At 40.3% G+C, this 25614-nt stretch overlaps 2 protein-coding genes across 2 annotated transcripts in view; both read left to right on the forward strand.

Moving 5' to 3' along the window:
* LOC114546421 (neuroblast differentiation-associated protein AHNAK-like) overlaps positions 1–13069 on the forward strand; it is a 36170-nt gene extending 23101 nt beyond the window's left edge. Inside the window, exons 11-15 of the mRNA XM_028565174.1 lie at positions 217–3324; positions 3667–4736; positions 8661–8819; positions 11776–11829; positions 12857–13069. Of these exons, the coding sequence (XP_028420975.1) occupies positions 217–3324; positions 3667–4736; positions 8661–8819; positions 11776–11829; positions 12857–13069 (4604 nt within the window). The remainder of the gene's footprint in view (positions 1–216; positions 3325–3666; positions 4737–8660; positions 8820–11775; positions 11830–12856) is intronic.
* LOC114546873 (protein LBH) lies at positions 8704–23825 on the forward strand. Its single transcript, XM_028565998.1, has 4 exons — positions 8704–8882; positions 14175–14253; positions 16538–16793; positions 22699–23825. The coding sequence occupies exons 2-4, from the start codon at positions 14176–14178 to the stop codon at positions 22764–22766; spliced, it is 402 nt and encodes a 133-aa protein (XP_028421799.1). The 5' UTR covers positions 8704–8882; position 14175; the 3' UTR covers positions 22767–23825.
* Positions 23826–25614: the final 1789 nt, after the last annotated feature.

Raw genomic sequence — 25614 nt, forward strand, 5'->3', positions numbered from 1 at the left:
TAGACAATGCATCACTAGAGGCCAAAACAGACATACAACTTCCAGATATTGATACCAAAGAATCCTCAGGTACTTCAATAGAGGGCGCACCCACTACAGACCTTGATGCCAAATTGAAAAAGCCAAGGTTTTCATTACCCAAATTTTCATTTTCAAAGCAAAGTTCAAAAGAGTCTAAAGATGATGTCAGTCTCTCAGATAATGTTTCTCTTCCAGAAGGAAATGTGGAAGTCAAACAACCTGAAGTGGAGCTTAAGCCACCAGAAGGTGATGTAGAATTAGAGGGGCAGGAAAGCAAGTTTAAAATGCCACTGTTTGGCTTCTCAACGCCCAAAGTAAAAGGGCCTGAAATTGATTTGAGTTTATCAAAGAAAGATGTAGATGTCAAACTCCCAAAAGCCAAAGCTGAAGTTCAATTTCCAGATGTCAAAATAAAACAACAGTCTGCTACAGTGGAAATTAAAGCTCCTGAGATTGAAGCTCAAACAGGTGATGTTGAAGGATCACAATCAAAACTTAAAATGCCAACATTCACATTACCCAAATTTGGAGCTGCTACTCCAAAGGTCAGTGTGGAAGAACTTGATGTGGACAAAGACATTAAAATTGATGGAGCTACAGTGGATGTCAATGCACCCAGCATTGACACTAAAGGCCTATCTGTAGATGTGAAAGCTAAAGGAAGTGAAATTGAAGGATCAGGAAGCAAGTTTAAAATGCCAAAGTTTGGCATCTCCATGCCCAAGGTAAAAGGGCCAGAAATCGATTTGAGCTTATCAAAGAAAGATGTAGATGTCAAACTCCCAGAAGCCAAAGCTGAAGTTCAACTTCCGGATGTCAAAATAAAACAACCGTCTGCTACAGTGGAAATTAAAGCTCCTGAGATTGAAGCTCAAACAGGTAATGTTGAAGGATCACCATCAAAACTTAAAATGCCAACATTCACATTACCCAAATTTGGAGCTGCTACTCCAAAGGTCAGTGTGGAAGTACCTGATGTGGACAAAGACATTAAAATTGATGGAGCTACAGTGGACGCCACTGCACCCAGCATTGACACTAAAGGCCTATCTGTAGATGTGAAAGCTAAAGGAAGTGAATTTGAAGGATCAGGAAGCAAGTTTAAAATGCCAAAGTTTGGCATCTCCATGCCCAAGGTAAAAGGGCCAGAAATCGATTTGAGCTTATCAAAGAAAGATGTAGATGTCAAACTCCCAGAAGCCAAAGCTGAAGTTCAACTTCCGGATGTCAAAATAAAACAACCGTCTGCTACAGTGGAAATTAAAGTTCCTGAGATTGAAGCTCAAACAGGTAATGTTGAAGGATCACCATCAAAACTTAAAATGCCAACATTCACATTACCCAAATTTGGAGCTGCTACTCCAAAGGTCAGTGTGGAAGTACCTGATGTGGACAAAGACATTAAAATTGATGGAGCTACAGTGGATGTCACTGCACCCAGCATTGACACTAAAGGCCTATCTGTAGATGTGAAAGCTAAAGGAAGTGAATTTGAAGGATCAGGAAGCAAGTTTAAAATGCCAAAGTTTGGCATCTCCATGCCCAAGGTAAAAGGGCCAGAAATCGATTTGAGCTTATCAAAGAAAGATGTAGATGTCAAACTCCCAGAAGCCAAAGCTGAAGTTCAACTTCCGGATGTCAAAATAAAACAACCGTCTGCTACAGTGGAAATTAAAGCTCCTGAGATTGAAGCTCAAACAGGTAATGTTGAAGGATCACCATCAAAACTTAAAATGCCAACATTCACATTACCCAAATTTGGAGCTGCTACTCCAAAGGTCAGTGTGGAAGTACCTGATGTGGACAAAGACATTAAAATTGATGGAGCTACAGTGGACGTCACTGCACCCAGCATTGACACTAAAGGCCTATCTGTAGATGTGAAAGCTAAAGGAAGTGAATTTGAAGGATCAGGAAGCAAGTTTAAAATGCCAAAGTTTGGCATCTCCATGCCCAAGGTAAAAGGGCCAGAAATCGATTTGAGCTTATCAAAGAAAGATGTAGATGTCAAACTCCCAGAAGCCAAAGCTGAAGTTCAACTTCCGGATGTCAAAATAAAACAACCGTCTGCTACAGTGGAAATTAAAGTTCCTGAGATTGAAGCTCAAACAGGTAATGTTGAAGGATCACCATCAAAACTTAAAATGCCAACATTCACATTACCCAAATTTGGAGCTGCTACTCCAAAGGTCAGTGTGGAAGTACCTGATGTGGACAAAGACATTAAAATTGATGGAGCTACAGTGGATGTCACTGCACCCAGCATTGACACTAAAGGCCTATCTGTAGATGTGAAAGCTAAAGGAAGTGAATTTGAAGGATCAGGAAGCAAGTTTAAAATGCCAAAGTTTGGCATCTCCATGCCCAAGGTAAAAGGGCCAGAAATCGATTTGAGCTTATCAAAGAAAGATGTAGATGTCAAACTCCCAGAAGCCAAAGCTGAAGTTCAACTTCCGGATGTCAAAATAAAACAACCGTCTGCTACAGTGGAAATTAAAGTTCCTGAGATTGAAGCTCAAACAGGTAATGTTGAAGGATCACCATCAAAACTTAAAATGCCAACATTCACATTACCCAAATTTGGAGCTGCTACTCCAAAGGTCAGTGTGGAAGTACCTGATGTGGACAAAGACATTAAAATTGATGGAGCTACAGTGGATGTCACTGCACCCAGCATTGACACTAAAGGCCTATCTGTAGATGTGAAAGCTAAAGGAAGTGAATTTGAAGGATCAGGAAGCAAGTTTAAAATGCCAAAGTTTGGCATCTCAATGCCCAAGGTAAAAGGGCCAGAAATCGATTTGAGCTTATCAAAGAAAGATGTAGATGTCAAACTCCCAGAAGCCAAAGCTGAAGTTCAACTTCCGGATGTCAAAATAAAACAACCGTCTGCTACAGTGGAAATTAAAGTTCCTGAGATTGAAGCTCAAACAGGTAATGTTGAAGGATCACCATCAAAACTTAAAATGCCAACATTCACATTACCCAAATTTGGAGCTGCTACTCCAAAGGTCAGTGTGGAAGTACCTGATGTGGACAAAGACATTAAAATTGATGGAGCTACAGTGGATGTCACTGCACCCAGCATTGACACTAAAGGCCTATCTGTAGATGTGAAAGCTAAAGGAAGTGAAATTGAAGGATCAGGAAGCAAGTTTAAAATGCCAAAGTTTGGCATCTCAATGCCCAAGGTAAAAGGGCCAGAAATCGATTTGAGTTTATCAAAGAAAGATGTAGATGTCAAACTCCCAGAAGCCAAATCTGAAATCAAACTGCCCAATGTTGAAGTCAAAGAATCTGAAGGTGCTATTTTAATACCAGATGCACCAACAGTTGATGTTGAAAACAAGTTGAAACGACCAAACTGGTCATTTCCAAAATTTTCATTTTCAAGGACAGGTGGGAAAGCCCCTGATGCGGATGTAAACCTTGAAACACCCAAAGTTGATGTTGCATCACCAGAGGCCAAAGCAGAAGTCCAAGGGCTTTCAGGGGCTATTTCAATGGAAGAGCCACCTACTGCAGAACTTAATGAAAACTTGAAAAAAAAAACATTTACACTACCCAGATTTTCTTTTTCAAAGTCAAGTGTTAAAGAACCTGAAGTCAGTGCTGAGCTTCCAGATGTTGATGTTTCTCTTCCAGAAAGAGAAGTGATAGTGAAGCAACCTGAAATTAAAATGAAAGCTCCTGAGCTTGAAGCTGAAAATGATGGACAAGAAAGCAAGTTTAAATTGCCAAAGTACGGTATTGCACTACCAAAAGCAAAAGGACCTGAACAAGATGTAAATGCATCACAGAAAGATGTAGGCATCACACTGCCAGAAGTTAAAGCAGAGGTCAAACTCCCTGAAATTGAAGTCAAAGAATCTTCAGCTAGTGTGGAAATGAAAGCTTCCGAGTCTGAAGCTAAGTCAAAAGGTGTTGGAGGATCAACACTGAAATTTAAAATGCCAACATTGAAAATGCCCAAATTTGGAGTTGCAACCTATGATGTCACAGCAGGAGCACCCGATGCAGACAAAGTTGCTGAAACGGATGGAGCTAAACTAAAGGAGGATGTTACTGTCAATGTCAAAGGTCCAAGTGTTGATATTAAAACGGATGTGTCTAAAGAAGCAATAACAGGTTCTGAAACGCTGAAGACTGAGACTGAAAGTGTTGATATTGGGTCTCCAAGTAAATTCAAACTACCATCATTTAAAATGCCAAAGCTGAGTTTCTCAAGACCCAACCCTGAAGATGAACATGTGCCTGTTGACACAGAATGCAAAGATCAGGTGGAAATGGAAGTCGAGCCAAAAGGAGAGAGTAAATCAGCAAAAGTGACTTTGACATCATTTGGTGAGATCCTCAAGAATATTGATGTTGAATTTGATGTTCCAAAAACAGAAGAAAATCTTGAAACATCAAAGGATGTTCATGAAACAGATAAAACCAGTGGAAAGCAGTTAGAGGCAAAAGAAAAGGAAACTACTACCAAAAGTCCTGAGAGGACAGGTTGGTTTAAATTCCCCAAGTTTGGACTGTCCTCCCCATCAGAACCTGCCAAGATTTCTGAAAAAGACACGCATAAGGATGAAAAGACCCCAGTAGAGGGAACAGTTGAGGAAATAAGCCCCACCTTTTCAGTCCAGTCATCAGACGCCTTTGCTGATATTAGCTCTGCGATGACAAGTGAGCATGTTGGCCTGTCCTTATCTTCTCCAACCAAGGTAACTGTCAAATACTCTGAACCTAACGCTGCTACAGGACTTGGAGAGATGCACAGTAACATTATTACTTCCACCACAAGAACTGAGCTCATCTCGGTTGAGCCCAACTTGCCTGAGAAAATCACCATTCTGTCATCTGGAGTTTCATCTTCATCAGAAGACACGCTCAGACTGGAATCAGGAAAAATACATGTCATTACATCAAATATACAAGCCACCCCAGAGGCACAGCGTGCCAAGCTACTAACTGCTGTCCAAATCCAATCAGCTGAAGGCCTTCCCCTAGAATCAGAGGCTAACGAAGCTGCATCGTGGACTGTCGAGGATTCACAAAGCAGCAAGAAAACGGTCTTCGAGAGGCATTTAGTTAGGGAAACATCAACTGAAAGAAGTGAAAGCAAAGAAACAATTGTAATAACTAAACAAATCACAAGTATGTTTGACTCTTCTGAGCCCATCTTAGGTGAGACAGCTTCATCCATTCAACGACTGAGAGAGTCTGTGCACTCTGACAAAATGAGGTTCTTTGATGGAGCCGACAAGTGAAATAACTTGATGTGAATTATGTCTAAATTTACAATTCCTCATTATCCAGCCTCAGTGGCTGGTGGGTTTCTGAATGTCACTGTGACAGAGAGGTGAGATAGAAAACAGGTTGGCAACTGGAAAGATTGTTTGCAAGTTTAACTTACCAATCACAGGAAACAGTCAGTTAGTGTTCAGGTGTTAACTTCAATCTCTGGTTGCATGTTGTTGACCTATGAAGAGATGGATTAATGTAGGCTAATGTAGGCTAGTTCACTGACAATGTGATTCACTTGGTAATAAACTGTGTAACTCAGTGCCCTTACTGCAAATCCTGACAGGACTTCACCAAATATCCTTGCTTATTGTGGTACAGAACTAAAGTAAGCCATGTATTTTGCTTATCAAAACTTATATTTCTTGTTTCATAGTTTTTATGTACAACAAAAGTGATCCAACTTACTTGTGCTCTTATTTATCAGATGATAATCAGAAGTGCTTTTGATTTTAAAATGCTTATTTGAACAAGACTGTTGCAAAAATCAATTAATGTTACTGACATTCCGAAATATGTTTACAATAATTTCGCTATTAAGTTGACATTAGAGAGCACTTACAACACAATTGGGCAGTATATGACAGAAAATGAATATGTACATGTATCACCGGAATATTCTTGTTGCTGCAAAAGAAAATGTAAAGAAACAATAACAATACAAAGCTGAAATGAAATGCTTATGACCAAACAAAGCAAGTGTACTGCTGCAACTATATTTTGTATTCATATTTTTGCTTAGAACCTAATTTGCTACAGTAAAAATATATCAACAGTATGTTTCAATATCAGTGTACAAACTGGCTGTGTAAATAGCTTTTAATGATCTCTGGATTTGATTACTGCTCCTCTTTGAATTATGATGCAATGTGTTTGCAAATCTATACACAATAAATAAATATTATTATATGTAAACCTGTGGCTGAAGCTGAGAAGTTATGTTCTGGCAGCAATTCATCCGTTTCCTGTTTATTCTGTTGCATTTGATTTACTGAAATAGGTCAAATGTCAGTTTACCAAATTTATACCAGTGGTGGAAGGTAACTACATTTTACATTACTAAGTATGAGGTACTTGAGTATTGCCACTGAATGCTACATTATATTTCTAGTCCACTAGCTACATTTTAGAGGCAAATATTGTACTTTTTTTTACTTCAGTTAATTTATTTTTAAATGCTTTAATTACTAGTTACTTTGCAAAATTAAACTATTAATACAAAATAAAAATCAACTAATGACTTAAAATACATTTTTATAGATTACATTTTATAAAAAAAAATGTAAATTAGCCCCACCTTTACCAGCTACAATAATAAAATGAACACATTTATGAATCAATAATTATAATCCAATAATATAATGTGTATTATTCTGAAATGGGTCATTCTGCATCATGAGTACTTTTACTAATTTATTTTTTTAACCTTTATTTATCCAGGTAAGTCGATTGACAACAATTTCTCATTTGCAACAATGACTTGTCACATTCACACAGTTGCACATTCATACCTGGAAGCTGCCTAGTTACAACCACTGATCTGCTGGCCACTGAGCAGCTCCACTGGAGCCGTTGGAGTTAAGGGCCTTGCTCAAGGGCACCTCAGTGGTGGTGATGAGGGAGGGGGACAAGCGCTGCTCTTTCACTTTCCCCACCCAGATTTTATCCTGCCGGTCTGGAGATTGAACCGGCGACCTCCATGGTCCCAAGCTCGCTTCCGTAACCCCCTACAAATACTACCACTCCCACAATTATATTTTGATGCTTATAGTTTTGTACTTAAGTAAGATTTTGAATGCCTAGCTACTTGTAACAGAGTAAAGTAAAGATCAGAGATCTTCTTCCACCGCTGCTGACAGTAGCCACTCTGCTTTATGAGTAATGTTACTTGGACTGGGAAACTCTCTTAAATATAAAATAATGTTTTACCATAAATGCAAAAAAATAGATGAAGAAATAAATAAATGGTGATGAATAATTAAAAGTAACGTTACATTTCTCAACGTTAGGTTATCATCTCATGACTAAGTTAACGCTAAGTTACACAAAATGGTCATAGGAAGTATTAATACACATAACGTTACAGTATTTGGACACTAGAGGGAGACACAGCTCACAAGTATAGTGTTTATATATTTGTACTAGGTCTGTAACGATTAGAAAAAGGCAAATTATCTGTAGCTACAACACAGTGAAACCTCTGTGTGTTAGCTAGCTAGCTAGCTAGCTTAATGGTAGCAAAGTAACATATTTCATTGCTATTAGTTTGTTGCTGTTAGCATTATAGAATCATTGACTAACTTTACTTAAATGTTCTAAAATTCAACAGGCTTATAAAGAGAGACGACATATTCGTGTGTCTCAAGTTCCAGGGTATACAATGTGGCAGGTTACCTGACAGATTCAGCTAACGTTAATATAAGTGCGAAACGTCGGCAAATTTAAAATCATCAACGGCTGCTCGGTTCACCTCTGATTAGGTGCTGCCAGAGCCATAGAGATATTCTCTATCACTCTGGGTGCTGCCTTAAAGTGCTCTTCGTAAATTCCCCAATTCAAGAATAACCTTTGGCTACTTGTTCTGCCAATTCAATTAAAATTGAAGCTACAACAAGTTTTCTAATGGCTTTGGTTTTATCAAGGAAAGAGATGAATGAAGAGAATGTGCTCACCGCTTACCAAATACAGATTCAGAGTTTAATCAGTTAATTGTCTTAATTTAGCCTGGTAAACCCAAATGCATCACAGTTGCATTGCACATTAGTTGTAGCTTAGCTTTCCTTCAAATTAAAAACACACTTTGTCAGTTAGGATGGTCTTGCAATGCGAGACTAGTAAATTGGCAACCCCAGTAAATCAACCATCCGTGTATAAGCCCCAGCTCTACCAGCTGCAACATTAAATGAACATATTAATGCATCAATAATTATAATCCAGTTATATAATATAAATTATTCTGAAATGGGCCATTCTTCATAAAGAGTACTTGCTTTAAGTATTTTGAATGCAGAAGTTGTACTTGCATATTATATACCATCTAGGCTCACATTTAGCCTACCAACTGCAATCTATATAATAATTATGATCCAATAATATAATATAATGGGCCATTCTACAAAATGAGTAGGCTACTTTTACATCCTTCTTAAAGTAGGCAATATTTTGTAGGCTACTGTTACTTAGGCCTTTTGAATGGAGTACTTTGACTTGTAACAGAGTACTTCTGTAGCGTGGCATTGCTTCTTTTACTTGTGTAATATATCTGAGTAGTAGCACTTCCACCTGTGACAACACGCACACATCGGACGCACTCTCCCCCTCGTAAATTCCAACGTTTCCGACAGTCCTTGAACGCAGCACCGGCCGCGCAGTCTCTGTACACTTCGACACGAGGGGCAACTTCACCGGGAGCCTCCCGCGCCCTCCTCCTGTCGCCCACAATAGCCCGCATCATCACCAGCATCATCATCACTATCCTCATCATCCTCCTCATCAGCATCAGTGTGATGAAGCAGCGGAGGACGGAGACCTTCCTGCTCTGAGACACTGGACCAGCCCGCAGACAGGTAAGGCTACGGAGCTTTTCTTCTACAACCACTCTGGAAAACAATCATTCATTTCAAAACACGCAACTAAAATCCGCTTCTGTTCGGTTTTTATAAAACTAACTGAATGAGTGATGACTTTCATTTAAACTGCACCACAGAGGTTTAGGGAAATTCATCGAACCGTTTTCTGGTGATGCTCAGTGTGTGGGGTCTGTGGGTAAAAAGCACAGACCTGTCTGTAAAAGAGTAGCAGCTGTGTTTTAGAGCTACACACTGCTATTTAAATCTATTTATAGAATCTGCTACCTGCAGTAAACTGGCTACCTGTTGTGTGTGCCATGCAGGTAAATCTGAGCTAACTGCACAGTGTGGACATTTATTAATCATGGGCTATATTATGTCATATAAAAATGCATAAAACTAAGGGTTTTGCACCATTGGAGTTGAAAAATAAAATAAAAAATAGAATAGGAAATGTGAATTTGGGCAAAACAGAGCAGTGGAACATTTCAGAATTGAGGGTATCACTATATTTGGACATGGATTTCATTTATATTCCATGTCCTTGGGCTTTAAAAACTTACTGGGTTTATCGGAGGAAGCTGCAATTGAGGAGGTGGTGCTGGCTCTGATTCAGCAGCAGAATTGGAAAATAAAAATGTTTGAAGTGCAGCTGGGGTGATAAGAGGAGAGAGAGAGAGAGAGAGAGAGAGAGAGAGAGAGAGAGAGAGAGAGAGAGAGAGAGAGAGAGAGTACAGCGGTCGTTCTAGTGAAACATATTGGCATCAATATCCTTTATCTGCAAATAAATTAAATATGGGAATGGAACTGATAGTTAACAGCTCTGGAGAGGATGCACATTTTGGAAATCCGCTGCTCCTTTAAGTGGACCGTCTCCACCATGATGAATCTCATGATGGACAGAAGAAGAGGAGGCATTTTAATCTGTGAGGTCACACCAGATGCACATCTTTCATCTGAAAAAAAAAAACGAATTTTAAATGGAAATGAGACTGCAAGGAGAATTCTTTTTGTTGAGATTTTGGCGTGCTTCGTGAGGAAATGAGCTTTTTCTTTTTTAGGTGCAAGTATCTGGCTTCAAACTCAAAGTCTGTGATGCTGCAGTACATCAAGGTGCTTCTGTTATTTATTAGCCTATACAATCAGAAAACGTAAAATGTCCTAAAACCCAACAGGATGTCTTCAGATGTTGCGTTTTGTAGAATATTCAGATTATTATCAATAAGACAACTTAGAAACTGGTATTTGGTCATTTTAGCTTGAGAAAAGACTTTAACGATAAATCTATTTCTGATTAATATTCTGATCTATTATTTGTCATTTCAGCCCTAGTTGATTTACAGCAGACGTTTAGTTTTTTTTACTAAATTATTAAAGTGCTTTTGCAAGTTTTTGAAAAGATACAACAGATGTTAATGAAGAATAATGGTGCGGAAACAACGGTTTGATTCATCAATTCGTCAATCAGCAGAGAAGTTAATAACTCAAACATTTGCTGGTTGCAGCTTTTTCGTTATACATTTAATACATTTCCATTTGTTGACTATTATAACAATAAATCAGCAATTTTAACACATTGGATGTAATTCTTGCAGTGGTGGGTTAGGGTGGAATGTAACTAAGTACAGTTGCTCAAGGACTGCACTTACCGTAGAATTTTGAGGTACCTTTTACTCCACTACCCTTCAGCGAGAAATATGGTACTTTTTTACTTCACTGCATTTATCTGCCAGCTTTACTTACTTTGTACATTAAGATTTAACAAAAATATGACCAGCCATCCTGCTGCATGACGACTTTTACTTTATATTCTTTAAGTAGCCTACATTCTGCTGATACTTATGGTTTTGAATGCATTTTACAATTTTCTATTACTTTCACTTGAGTAAAATATCTGAATAGATCTTCCAAAAGTAATGAAAAAATTTGAACCTTAAAGGTTACCTTGCACGGACGGCAGCTGGATTCTTGCGAAATCACGAGATAACATGAGAATTGCGGGATCACATATCACGCCAAAATCCATCTTCTCAGGCTTCAAGTTCATGTGTTTGTGTCCGAACAGGAGCGGGCCAAACCAATCGGTGTCTGTAGCTGCCAGTGAGGAGCTGCCGGCAGCTACAGGCGTGGTTTAGGTGTGTGTAGTCTCGCATTGCCAGACCTTTCTCCACAGCGCTGCGGAGGAAGGTCTGGCTAGTCCACACAGCATTCCGGGGAGGGAGAAAAACGTGCTCTGGTTTATTGGCATTTCTTTAAACCAATCACAATCGTCTTAAACTGTGCTAAGCACCGAGTGGAGCCACGGTGCCTCTGCAAAATAGCCTCGGGAAGGAACTTGTTTTGGTGGAACATGTGTACGTTCAAAAGTTGTTTTAGTCGTGCAACAGAAAACTCAGATTGGACAGATAGTCTAGCTGCCAACACAAAGAAATAAGAAGGTAATGGATATCCGGCCCGAAAAGAGTGAAATCCGGCTGAATTTCCGGCAGCACCGGAGCAATCCCGGAAGTGGAACGTCGTGGATATAGACTAAGGTGTGTGTGACGAACGCTCGTCCAAAACAACAATGGCGGAGAGGATAGACAGATGGTTCATCCAATCACCTGACAGGTATTCTTTTGAAAGTGCTTTCCCAAACCAATCCAATGACAGCGTCTCAGATGGTTCTGAAACCATGGGCTCGTCAGGTAACCTTCAAGTTACCCGGTAGAGGTTTTCACCACTAGTGGCGCTATGGAGCAATGTTGGTTAATGTGCAAAGAAGTGCAGCAATTGCGCCAACAAAGGCAATGAAGAAGAAGACTGCTAGAAAGCAAAGATGTACGTCAACAATAGGGGTGGGCGGGGGGAATCGATACGGCAGAATATTTTCTGTGGCAATACTGAATCACGCCAAGTATCAATCTATTATTATATATGTGTTGGTCAGTTTGTCTGCTTGACAATCCCATTTTGCAGCAATACAATTGAAGTGAGATGAACAAACAGAGATAAAACAGATTGCAGAGTCGACAAAGTTTCCTTTTGGGGACATAATTTGAAATTGGGAAAAATTTGAAGTTGGAATAAAGGTATAATTACATATCTGTGTTGTGTGAGTTAAGGATCAATTTCAGTTGTTCAATTGATTCACTGCTTCAATTGAGCAACATCTAATACATCAAGGACTGAGGAGTCTTCACTGCCCTGTTCCCACGGGACCGGTATTACCAGGGGGAGCTCGTGGGATTTAGTAATGACTGTCTGTGTTTAGTGTGCCGCATTCCCACGGGGTAAGCAGAGTCTGTATTTCACTTGAATTTACTGACATTATCCCACACATATGATGCCAAGGCTCTGTAGAAACGCAGCCAACATGACCCTAAATCACAAAGATGCACAGATTCACACGGGACTAATATTATCATACAACCTCTGTTTGGCGAAATATGGTAGGTAATTACTGACATGGCAGATTTGCACATGGATTAAGATCACAGACCATCTCCGTAATTATTACAAAGTACGAGAGGTCCCCAGGTAATACTAGTCCAGCGTGAATAGGGCTGTAGGTGGGATTTACTTTAACACAAGTAAAATCCGAAATAAAACAGGGCTCCAGCGTAAAATAGTTAGTTTAAAGAATGAAGAATTTTACCCTGTGCTCAATTCAACTCAAGGCCTATCATGGACGTATTACATTGCAAATGCACAACGCAAGATATCATGTTTGGAACCACCAGTTATGCAGCTAAAAATGTAAAGAGTCCTGACATTTCATTCTTCTGTTGAGGCAGAAGTGAAGCGGCTTCCCGCGGACTAAACCGGCAGACGTTACCACAGTTGTTCAGGCCTAATGGCTCTAAATAAGACCGTATTACTATTCAGCTGGAGAGAAAAGGAAGAAAGAAAAAGCATGAGAGAAGCTTCACGTCTGGCATCAACGTTTTAAATTCTTGTGTCTGTTCTGCTTCGGTGAATGCACTTCTCAGAGATCAGACGGCGATCATGTGCCGAGCGCCTCTTCTCCAGTTGCTACCTCCGTGAGACCGGCCGGACTGACCGCACACATTCCCTCCAGAGGAACAATACCGGCCTCTGACGAGGAAATAAAGGCTGCATTGTCTCCGCGCTGCTCACGACAAAGGGAGCAGAAGCAATCTGAGGTTTCACAGAGAAAGTCTCACAACAGCAACCAGTCCTGACGGCGGTAATTGCTGCGTAGCGCCACACATGAATACCCCCCAAAATCAGCCCTCGGGCCTCGCTTGTGCATCCAGGCAAAGGGCACTACTCAGACAATCAGAGGCATACTATCTCAAACGCTCGTACCCATGGCAACAGCAAACTGCGGGTCGGATTGTATTAAAAGTGTTTCTGATAACTTGTCACGTGTGAAGTCTAGTGAGCCGGTCCTGTTGGCTGGTTTTTAAAGAGGCAATAATGTTTGTAGTAATATTGGTCCTGATATATAAGAAAAATAATGGATGAGGTGGAGGTGAAGGACCCCCATGATGGCACACTGTGGCATGGCGTCTCCTCTGCTGAGACTCTGGTCATAACATAGTCAAAGCAGCTGTAATCTTTATTTTAAAATGTTCAGTTTGTAAGCTACAGAGAATTATCAGCCGAATCTGCAGCTCCTCTTGGCTTTAAGGAGTTTTATAGTGAGTTTCAGCTCATTTTTTAGCTGTCTGACCCACACAGTACTATCCTATATTATCTCATCAATGCGCCAGCAAAGGCAGTGAAGTAGTAGATCGCAAGCTCGTAAAGATTATCAGAAACAATGCAGGTTTTATGTTCAGAATGTTCAAAACGTCGACGCCGCAAATGTTACTTGAGGACGGAAATGCACGCAGCACAATTTTCAGAGCGCAAGGAGCCACACTGTGAGTTTAAATGAGAAACGCAGAATGTAGCCTAAACAAACGTTTGTCCACAGGGCACCTTTCATTAAAAATTATTTGGGTTGCTAAAATGTGCCAAAACGATGCATGGGAGATTGTACAGAATCCAAAAACAATACTTTCATACAAAATGTCATCAGTGTTTTAATGTGTGATGTATGATGTTTAAATTAGAAAAATATTGTACAAATGTAGTAGTGAAGAAGACTAAGAAGTAGTCATAGTTCTTGGTAGTTTCTCTCCTGATATTGGAACGGTAATTAGAAAGTATTACTGTAAGGAATGATACCCCGGTCACATCAGCCAACTCATGCCAAAAGAAGCCAAAGGAAACCGAGCAGACACACAGAGTGGAGACAGTCGATTGATTGGTGATCAGCAGCATTTGGTTTCCTTCCAGGATGACTGAGGTGATGAACTCTCTGGAGCCCGGTACAGAGGACTTCAGCGGGGGTGGAGCAGGAGCAGATCAGGCCGCAGTATCCTTCCAGGTGTGTGTGTGTGCGTGTGTGTATGTGTGTTTGTTGCAGTCTTGTCTCATTGGAGTAGACAGCACACAGTGGTGAGTCGCAGGAGTAAAATGTGGGTTGACGTGACGAAGGTAATGATGTGGACTCAGTCCTGCTGGGAGCAAATGCAGTGTTCGAATTATACTGCGAGCTTCGGGAGGGGTGGTAGAGCTATTGCGACTGGTGACGTCACTCTCCGTTTTATATAGGCTTACACACATGAGAACCACTAATCTATATGCGAAATTCCCTGAATATTGGCTTAGTTTCACCAAGATACGGACAATATTTGCTTGAACTACCTAGCTAGACTAGGACTTCATTAGGGCTGTGCTCGATTGAAGAAATTCTTAGTCGACTAACTCATTCAATTGTATCGACTAATCGGTTAGTTGATTTAATCGACAGATCTGTAAATCTGAGTTTCTCCGCAAAGAGTCATGTAAAAGCACCACTTTAATTATTGTGTTTACCAGAGATGTGCTCGTACGTTTCTTGGAAATAAGTCATTCAGCATGAAAAAAAGCATCAAACATGACTAATAGACTAAAGAAATCTTAGTTGACTAAGACCAAAACGACAGATTAGTCGACTAATCGACTAAAAGGGAGCAGCACTAGACTTCATTATAGATGAGAGTAACACTATGAGCAACCAAATTAAGAAAGTTTCTGAAAACCTGTTTAGGTTGATGAGCTGCTCGTAACATTTACCACAAAGCACAGCGCATGATGATATACATGGCAGTCAAAACCATAAGCAGAGATTCAAGTTGATTCAGCCACTTACTCTTAATTTTCGCTGACACATCAGCGCCTGTGCCCGTACCCGGTACGTACGTTTTGACAGCTAGTGAAGTGATATCTGATTTGATTTATTTTGGATTTGACAAACAACATAATCCAAAGGATAGCATGTTATTTCCAACATGGTCCTTGGTGTTAGAACATGTAACACATAACAAAGACCTATTGCAGGACAAAGATAATAACATATAATACAGATCATCATCATATATATATATAAAACAAAGAACCAACGTACCAGAGAAATGGTACAGCCCAATGGTGGGTGAGGGTTTGAAAATTGTATTTCATTAGATTATTTTCTGAATGGTTGGTATGTGATGGTAATACTGCATTTAAATACATACAATTTGGGATTGGCTAACATTATAAAAACTTTATTTTTTTTTTTTTTTATAAAATTTTTTTTTTGTATTTTCAAGTCTAATCTAGGGGGGTCGGGGTCTGTTTCCCATTCAAATATAGCAATTCAAATGCAGTTAAAACAATGTTTATAGGTAACTTAGACAGCTAAATAATGTACAGTTTTCCACAAAATTTTTAAATCGAGTAGACCTCTTTATGTCTCTTGTCCTGTAAATAACCAGGGTTGGTATGTATATATACATACATACATATATAACATAATTGATCAAAATGTTCATGCTCATATTAACCATTTCAATATCAGTTGTCAATGTATATTATATCAGCTAAGAGTGTAATATAATGTATAGGAATTCTGTTAAATTTGAAACAAAGTGAATAACAAAACATAAAAAATATAAACCTGCCAGTGCACTTTTCATGGAAATCTCTCTCTTGGAATAACAGAAGAAATGAAACACGCAGTTTGTTAACATTCAAGCATTTTCACTTTCACTTAAAACAGTAACTATATTCTTTTTTTTACTTATTTAAAGTTTTTATGAATACTATCCTTAATAGCATATATTAATATTGCTAAACTAGCATAGGTATATAGTATATACGTGTTTTTGCTTGTTTCAGCATGATAGTGTTAGATATAATGAATATCGAGTAGTCGTAATTATGACGAGGTGTGCATGAACTGTTTTGACAGAAGTAATGCAGCTCTGGCATGTCACCTTTGGAGGCCTGCTATTGGCTGCTTGATGAAAGGCATTTTGGAAAGACCTAATTGTAGTTTTACAAGATGTAGCACCAATGAATCACGCTTTGCTAAATGTTTCTTTCAGCTTCTTTATACAAAGCTTCTAAGTCCCAGATTTATACATCCTAACTAGACCAAGGATGTGAATATTTTGATATTTTGATATCTGATTAGAAAATAGAAAAGCTTATGCACATTTTCAAGTCCAGCTGCAAATCTTTCATCTGATACACAGTTTTCCTAATCCGATTTTTACCGCATTGTTGTTCTTCCACATGTTATGAATAATGATGTTCATAACCCTCCAGTTAAACCTTACATAAGCTTTAAACAGATCTTCCCGGATACCCATGAAAGATATCCAAAGCTGTCCAAGAGGCTTCCCTCCATCGTGGTCGAGCCGATGGATGGAGCCGAGGTAGAGAGCGGCGAGCTCCGCTGGCCGCCGGACGAACCGAGCTCTCCGGACGGCCAAACGGAGAGGCCGAGTGCAGACGAACAAACGGAGAGGCAGAGTGCGGACGAACAAACGGAGAGGCAGAGTGCAGACGAACAAACGGAGAGGCAGAGTGCAGACGAACAAACTGCAGGTGAGGAGGAGGGGGAGGTCACTGAGAGGTTGTTTTATTTGGTGTGATGCCACAGTGGAAAGGTTCCTTTCTGTTATTCATTTATTATTGACCCAGGGCACAAGTACTCAGATCCTTTACTTAAAGCTGTAAAATATAGCCTACTGTAGTGAGTATCACTTCATGATTCAAAGTTGGCCCCTCTGCGTCCTGCATCACCCATGCCATGGATGTATTATAAGGCCTGGATCCTACGTTCATGGTGGAGCCCAGTTCATTCCTGTGAGAGTTGCTCGCCTGGTGTATACGCCAAAAAGATTTCTATGCGTCCAGGTTCAGTTCCGTGGTATGCAGCCCACTGAATATGCGCAGTAGTGTTTCATTGTGGTGATTTCACAGTTCTAAAAGCTTTAGTGCGTAACTTTTTCATATTATTGAACGTCCGTTACATTGAAGCCATTGCCAAATGAGTTGCTACAAAGCTAATTAAGACTATCAGCTCCAAACAACTCTCTCTGGATTTCTCAGCAGGGCTATGTTCAGAAAATGGTGTCGTCCGGCGACTTTTGCGCACAGAAACTCGAGTGAAGATAATGACCTCTTCTGAAGAGTCCATCATGTTCTTTTTTCTTCTTCTTGGTTACAAGTAACTGTGTGGAGGAGGGGTGGGGGTGGTGCAACAGCAGCGGTGTTGTAATGACTTAGAATTCCTCATGGGGGAGGCAGTACTACGTACTATAGCTTTAAGTAGATTTTTCTCGGCTCGAGGGAAGTTTTTCAAATATAAAAAGTCCATGGATTAAAAATTGAGAATAGAAATGGTCACAATCGACACAAGGTGTCATGGCAGCAGTTTTACAAACGTCTCTTTTACAATGCAATACCACTGGACACTGGACAAAATCAGCGGAAAGGCTGTGCGCTGTTCCTGGGGGCCTGACATCCCGCTGTCGGGTATTCTAATTCGCCATAATACCCAGCTGGCTCTACATGATCCCTTACATACATAGCATTTTACTGTTGCAGCTGCTCGAGGCGGAGCTAGTTTTAAGTGCTTCATATACAGTTGGTAAGTTTGGTCCAGAGGCTCCAAACCTTGGCGTCGGGCCCCTCCAAAGGGTCACCTGATAAATTGGGGTTGTTGAACGAGGTTGTGAGATAAATAATGGGGGAGGGACTAATAACAATTTTGTATTTACTTTTGAAGCTGTTGGTGAAATATTGAATCATTTGACCTCTTTAGGCTTCCAATATTTATTTAAAGGTCCAATATGTAATATTTGTACTGTAATAAATCCAAAAATGACACCAGTGCCTTATCAGATATTAAGGACACATGTTAAACTGAAATACTATCTTTTCTGACAACAATGCTAATGTCAGTATTTTTTCTTTTTGAAATTTACATTCCGTGACGGAATTTATGTTTTGATCTGTGTGTTCTTATCAACGGCCCAGTTTGACAGGCAGGCCGGGTTGCCAGATATACCTGTAAAAACGTAAACCCAGCGCGCTACAGCTGTAACGGTAGTACAGCCATGAAAGCAGCAAACAAACGAACAGGATCAACGGAGATAGATTCTACATGACATAAAAAAAAGAAAACAGCATGTTTCTAACAGTTGCGTGACCAGAGACGTAACAACCCCCTGGTAAATATTGGAGATGTATTTGAAAGATGGAGACAGCTTATGGTGCGTTCTTTTTGTCTTGTAATCGCGACTAGTAGCTTGAGTGTGACGTCAAATCCATGTCGGAAATTGAGTAACCGTGGGTTGTTGCGTTCTTTTTGTCACACAATACTACGAGTCGGAGAAAAGATGCATTTTTGTAACATTTTTAGTAACATTTAGGATTCTATTCACCCAGTTATTGACATATTACACACATATATTTCACAGTTTGATACATGAAAATTACGTTTTGATTAACATTAACGTTCGGCTACTGCTCTGCTTTCTGCTCAAGGCTCGGCTTAAGCCGTTGTTGTCATATAGCAACCGAGCGTCTCTAGCCAATTTCAGCTGCACAAGCTACAAAATAACTAATCAGGCGGTATTTAACTCCTAATAAGACTGTAGCAACATGCCTATAGGTAGCAGTATACAGTGCTATGTGTACCACTTCTTCATTTGGTTACAACAAAGACAAAAGTGCTTAAAATTGTAGAAAACCACAATGTTTACTACGTGTGATGCACGACGTAGCCATCTTTGAAAGTGAACTCGGGGTCCTCTGAGTTCAGACGACTTGACGAGTTGTATATACGACCTCGGTGGCGTTCTTTTTGCAACTTCCGGTTCGTAACTCCGGAAAACAACTCGTAAATCGACTTCGGTGGACAAAAAGAACGCACCATTAGATCCCAAAAGGACGCAGAGTTGGCTTATTTTCTCCTGAACAGGTAAGCATTAGCTTCAGGCTAATTTATCACAGCTACTAGGGATGGGCATTTTTTTGTCATTTCAACATTTGTGTACTCACATTGAATTATATAGCTAGAGTACCCGAGTTGGTTACTCGCAAAAACAATTGAGACATAGCCAGTAAAGTGATCCCGACTGGTCCTGGCTAACGCCGCCATGCTAACCCTGCTAACGTTACCGGAGGAAGCAGCCCATGGCTGTTTACAACGTGTAGTTTAGCGGCTGGAGCCGACAACGGTGAGTTATTTTAAGCCACGAGAGGGGGGCTGTAAATCGGAAAGAGAGGACTGTGAGTTTGCAGTGTGTTTAGCGATTGTTGCCGTAATTCTAAGCCAATGAAGTGTGTTCCGTCGGCAAGGTAGTGGTACTTTTAGCGTTTCGTATTGTAATTCTAAGCCGAGGAAGTGTGCCTGACTGGCGTGTGGAGAGGACAGTGAGGTTGTTGTGTTTTTAGCGGTACATATTGTAATTTTAAGCCGAAAAAGTGTGTCTGTCAGTTGGTTACAGAGCTCCGCGTGAGCACAGGCTTTTATGACTGTCAATATAGCCAGCGTGCTGTGGAGTAATGTCTGGTTATGTGAGAAAAGCGTCTAGCAACGTTGTTGTGAATGCTGCGGTCTCAGCCTGGCCACCCCCGTGAACTTCGAGTCTGGGCAGGAGGGGGCGGGGGAAACGACTCTCCAGTATTTTGAATTGGTAGTGCAGTAACTATTTTAACCGCTAGCCGCCAGTATTACACACAATATTACATATTGCACCTTTAAAAGAATCCATCTGACAGGTTTAGAGGGGAAATGATCCTTTGGTGGAACTGACAACAACTGATAGTCATCTGAAATATGACAAGGAGCCCCAACTACACACTGATTTAAAAAAAAAAAAAAAAAAAGCTCACAAGCCAGAACAGTTGTGAGTCACTGGTTTAATTTTGAACACTGTATTTTTTATTTAAAATCACAATACAGTAACTAATAAATATAGCCGTCAAATAATTGTAGTGCAGTGAAAAGTACAATATTTTCCTCTGAAATGTAGTGGGTAGTCAAAATTATACTTAAGTAGAGTACTTGAGTAAATGTATTTAGTTACTTCCCCCCCCCCCCGACTGGTTTCATACAGTCATGCAAGCAGCTGTTGAGTGTCTCTCCAAACATGAGGAGCTTCGTCACCGTCAGAAATAACAAGAACATACATCCGTCTCTTTAAACCCATAAAAGGTTACTTCCTGTAATTACTTCTTTGCGCTAGCGACACACTTCATTCTCACCTGAATGAAGGACGAAAGTATAGTGATATACTGCGGCACAGAAATCTGATGATATGCATGACTGAGATGAAAAATGAATTGTAAAATTGAGTCAGTCGCTGCTGGAGTCGTACAGCTCGGGATTAACGCGATTCTCCACTCAGGGGGACTCATTAGAGGGAACACACTTTTTAGCTCAGTCCATGCCATCCAGTGTGGATCAGCAGCTTTCCTTGAACTTGATCAGCATTCACGCTGCTTCTGAGGACCACGTGATGCTGTGTAATGCAGCTGAACAGCAGCATTCACCACATTTGATACATAGATTTGGGGTTTGTTGCCAACAAAGCTGTAAGAGAATATCAGTTGAATTCAAACTCATTTTAAAAGGCCCATCCTAGCTAGATAGTTTTTGTTATTTTTCCAGGGTTTCCCCCAGTGTACTGCAAGCCTGGTGGCCCACCGGGCCTAAGTTGCCCCCACCCGGGGGGCAACTTACTTTTTTTAATCTACAATTACAGTGAGGCTACTTGATTGGAAACTTTGACGTAGTCATATTTTCAAATCTTGCTTAGCTTTTAGCACTGACTTAAAGGTGCAGTAGGTAAGATTTATAAAACTAACTTTCTGTCATATTTGCTGACACTGACCCTATGTTCCAGTAGAACTACATGAAGCAGGTCATTTAAAAAAAAAAAAATCCGGCTCCTCTGGCACCACCTACAGCCTGTAGTGGGATTTGCAAAAATCCACAGCTCCCTGTTCAGATGCACCAATCAGGGCCAGGGGGGGTGTCTAACTGCGTGTCAATCACTGCTCATGCACATGCATTCATTCTCCCTTGTGGGGGGAGGGGATTAGGAGACCGTTTTGGGCCTTAGTGGAAAAAGTGAAGTGAAAAAATGTTTGGCTAGGTCCTGGATCTTCGCAATCCTACCTACGGCACCTTAAATGTTGGTCCCTATTGAATCTGTCTTATAGCTTTTTAAAAGTCCATATTTCTGTTTTCACCGAAACTTTTTGGCTCTACATTAATGCTGCCATCAGTGTTGTGACAGGCCCCAGAGGAACCCTCCTCCAAAATAAAGACACTTGCCACTGGGCTAAACAACTTTTCTGGGGGAAACACTGTTTTCTATTCAGTTTGAGCTTATTAAGGATCTGGGGCCTTTTTAATTAAAGTTGCAAAATGAGATTATTTCCTCTCCTATTGATTCTTACACAATAAACTAACCAGAACCAACTGCATACAATGACCACTGTGCATGAGCATGCAGGAGCCCTGTAGTCACTCAGAAATATAACTACAATTTGAAAGCGACAATCATTTAAAAGAAATGTGTTGCCACTGTTTCTTGTATACTCGTAAATGGCTCCTGATTTTCAGATCCATCAGAAATAAGACGATGAAAAGACAAGAATGTTAAAGCTTGAAAACACTTGTGTGTAGCATATTTAAAGTATTTAGTGTACAGGGATCACAGTACAGCTTACTTACTTTCCCTCTAGCGCCGACATGAGGTTCCATTAGTGGTTTTGAGTGAAATGTGTCAACATCAATTGAATGGATTACTGTGAAATTTAGTACAGACATTCATGTTCCCCTCAGGATCAACTTTGGTGATCAACAACACTTCTAATTTGTCTAATGCTTTGGTTTATGACCAAATACCTGCAAAAGTATTGTCAGCCTCAGCTGTACTAATTGGCAAATGTTACCATGCTAACCAAGACATTCTCACTCCCATCGCGTCAAATATGGGCGCTTGGGCATGTGCATTTGGCGTTGTAAAGTCTCCTTTAGTGTCATATTTAGACATGCTTGGTCATCACTTTTGATGCTCTGGGTCGGGACGTACGTTTAACTGACATACGGCGCAAGAACGGGACAGTTAGCTTTAGGAAAAGGTCGCGGGTGGGGTACCGTTGTCGCTCTTAATATTGCGTCATCTCAAAGCGCCACGGAGCTACTGCTCTGCCCGGTGCGTCCCGTACACACACTGAATGGTGCTTTTTCTATCTATAATCTATTTTTATAGCATCTCTGTGTCCGAGTACAGTCTCACAGAGCTGCTGGCATGGCTGCAGAGTCTTGTTTTTGTGTTGTTGAATGTGCAGACTACCGTAACACAAGTCCTGTTAAAGTACCTGCAGTGGTAGTTGGATCCGGAGAAGGGTTTCGAACTCAGCTTCATATCTCGTTGAAAGATTGGGGAATGATCCACCATCTGCATGTCTGTTTTTTATTCTCCAGATGAGGACCAGTCGAATGTCGACGCGGACCAAGAGGCTTCAGGGGCGGAGATTCAGGACTCGAACTGAACAAACGCTCCTCCTGCGTAATCCACTGTGAGTGTGTTACTGTGAGTGTGTCCAGACTCGGATGGATGAAAAGGAGTCCATTAGAAGAGCACGTTGCATTGATAGAAAGATCACGGAGACATTTTAGAGAGGGTAGAGAAACAGATTTCCAAACCCCAGCTCACGGGCTTGGATCCAGAGTCATGTTAAATACATTTACAGAAGGTGTTTAGGTTTTTTCGTGCACGCTTCTTCCTCTGACGGAGGAGGTTATTCTGACACATGTAAGATTATAAAGATGATTGAAGGGATCACATTCCAGTTTGCCTTTTGGCTACTTTCATTTCACGAGAAGCTGCCTTGAAATGAAGAAAATATACTCTTGGCAGAAGACAAAGTTTTTAATGTCAGAATTCAAGCACCTATTCTCCAGTTTAAATATTTGAGGGTTTTGTCGTCTAATAAGACTGTTGTCATATTTCCAGCTTTGTGATTTTGATGTTTTTAATTTGAATAAACAAAATGTTCTCTCTCTGGCTCCAAGCCCTCATCGTCCACGATATCATCTGGTCTGGACAGATGTTTCTAAATGCTGTCTTAAGTATTTAGCTCATGTGTGCCATATTACTACTACTACTTATGGTAGCTACTGTATTTTGTGCACAGTTTTTACAATAACTCTAGACGTAAATGACATCACTGTATGGTAAGTGCTGACTATGTAGTTTTGGTGATGCTTGGTCTCACTAGTCACTTTGTAATAATAGCTAGGATGTTTTAAAGAACAGTGTTTGATGAAGAACACCTTCATCGCTTTATTCGATGTTATTAAGACACATTATTTAATAAATTATAATATGTCGTCTTCATACAGTTGGTGTTAAAGAGAATGTAATTGTGTTCTGTTTTACTTATTGGAGCAATATGTTCACAGGACTTTTAAAGGCAGTCAATTTTGTTACAGAAGTTAAAAATAACCAGTATATTTTAGATGTGTGTCGCTTGTCACAGACATGATATTTTTTAAATTATTGGAAGCCTAAAATATTGCACAAGTAATAAACCTTTTCAAAATTCTTAAACTGCTCTTTCATTTACTGTCCCTGTGGTTTGTGATGGTCAAAGGGAAGGTAAGGTTTACTCTGACTGGTTGGGATTCCTGTATTCAAAAACTGCCTACTATACTAGGGCTACATACTGATTTGGTCCAAATGTAGCGTATAGCAAGCAGTATGCAAACAAAAGCTATGCAGTTAATTCAATTTTTCCGATTTTGGCTCCTAACAATCACAAAAACAATGTAATCGAGAAAAACTATTTTGCACATTACAGTTTTTCAAGTAAACTCTTAATTATCTTGTGTTCTGAAGAACAGCCAATAGTCAGCGAGGTCCTGTTTGTGGTATCTGGTAGCATTTCAAAATCAGCGCGAGTGAAGATGGCAGAGGAAAAGAAACAGTAGTTTGGTGAGCAACAAGGGGACAACCAATTCCACTGTCTGGTAAAGGTTCGGATTTGAAGTCAACAAATAATCATATTAAAGGTCCCATGACATGGTGCTCTTTGGATGCTTTTATATAGACCTTAGTCGTCCCCTAAAACTGTATCTGAAGTCTCTTTTATATAGACCTTAGTGGTCCCTAATACTGTATCTGAAGTCTCTTTTATATAAACCTTAGTGGTCCCTAATACTGTATCTGAAGTCTCTTATATATAGGCCTTAATGGTCCCCTAATACTGTATCTGAAGTCTCTTTTATATAGACCTTAGTGGTCCCCTAATACTGTATCTGAAGTCTCTTATATATAGACCTTACTGGTCCCCTAATACTGTATCTGAAGTCTCTTTTATATAGGCCTTAGTGGTCCCCTAATACTGTATCTGAAGTCTCTTTTATATAGACCTTAGTGGTCCCCTAATACTGTATCTGAAGTCTCTTTTATATAGGCCTTAGTGGTCCCCTAATACTGTATCTGAAGTCTCTTTTATATAGACCTTAGTGGTCCCCTAATACTGTATCTGAAGTCTCTTTTATATAGGCCTTAGTGGTCCCCTAATACTGTATCTGAAGTCTCTTTTATATAGGCCTTAGTGGTCCCCTAAGACTGTATCGGAAGTCTCTTTTATATAGGCCTTAGTGGTCCCCTAATACTGTATCTGAAGTCTCTTTTATATAGGCCTTAGTGGTCCCCTAATACTGTATCTGAAGTCTCTTTTATATAGACCTTAGTGGTCCCCTAATACTGTATCTGAAGTCTCTTTTATATAGACCTTAGTGGTCCCCTAATACTGTATCTGAAGTCTCTTTTATATAGACCTTAGTGGTACCCTAATACTGTATCTGAAGTCTCTTTTATATAGACCTTAGTGGTCCCCTAATACTGTATCTGAAGTCTCTTTTATATAGACCTTAGTGGTCCCCTAATACTGTATCTGAAGTCTCTTTTATACCTTAGTGGTCCCCTAATACTGTATCTGAAGTCTCTTTCCCAAAATTCAGCCTTGGTGCAGAATTACAGCCACTAGAGCCAGTCCCACAATGAGCTTTCCTTAGGATGTGCCATTTCTGTGTCTGTAGCTATTGAGGAGGAGAGGGGGGGGGCAAGGTGGAAGGTGGGGGTGTGGCCTTGACCAAATGCCACTTTGCTCGTTTCAAAGCCATGATGTCTCTCTCTCTCTCTCTCATGGGTGGGCCAAATTCTCTGGGTGGGCAAAGCAGAGAAAGGGGAGGTAACCTTGCTCCTTATGACCTCATAAGGAGAACATTCCAGATCGGCCCATCTGAGCTTTCATTTTCTCAAAGGCAGAGCAGGATACCCAGGGCTCGGTTTACACCTATCACCATTTCCAGCCGCAGGGGGACCATAGG

Source organism: Perca flavescens, chromosome 20 (assembly GCF_004354835.1).
Source record: "Perca flavescens isolate YP-PL-M2 chromosome 20, PFLA_1.0, whole genome shotgun sequence".
NCBI classification, from domain to species: domain Eukaryota; kingdom Metazoa; phylum Chordata; class Actinopteri; order Perciformes; family Percidae; genus Perca; species Perca flavescens.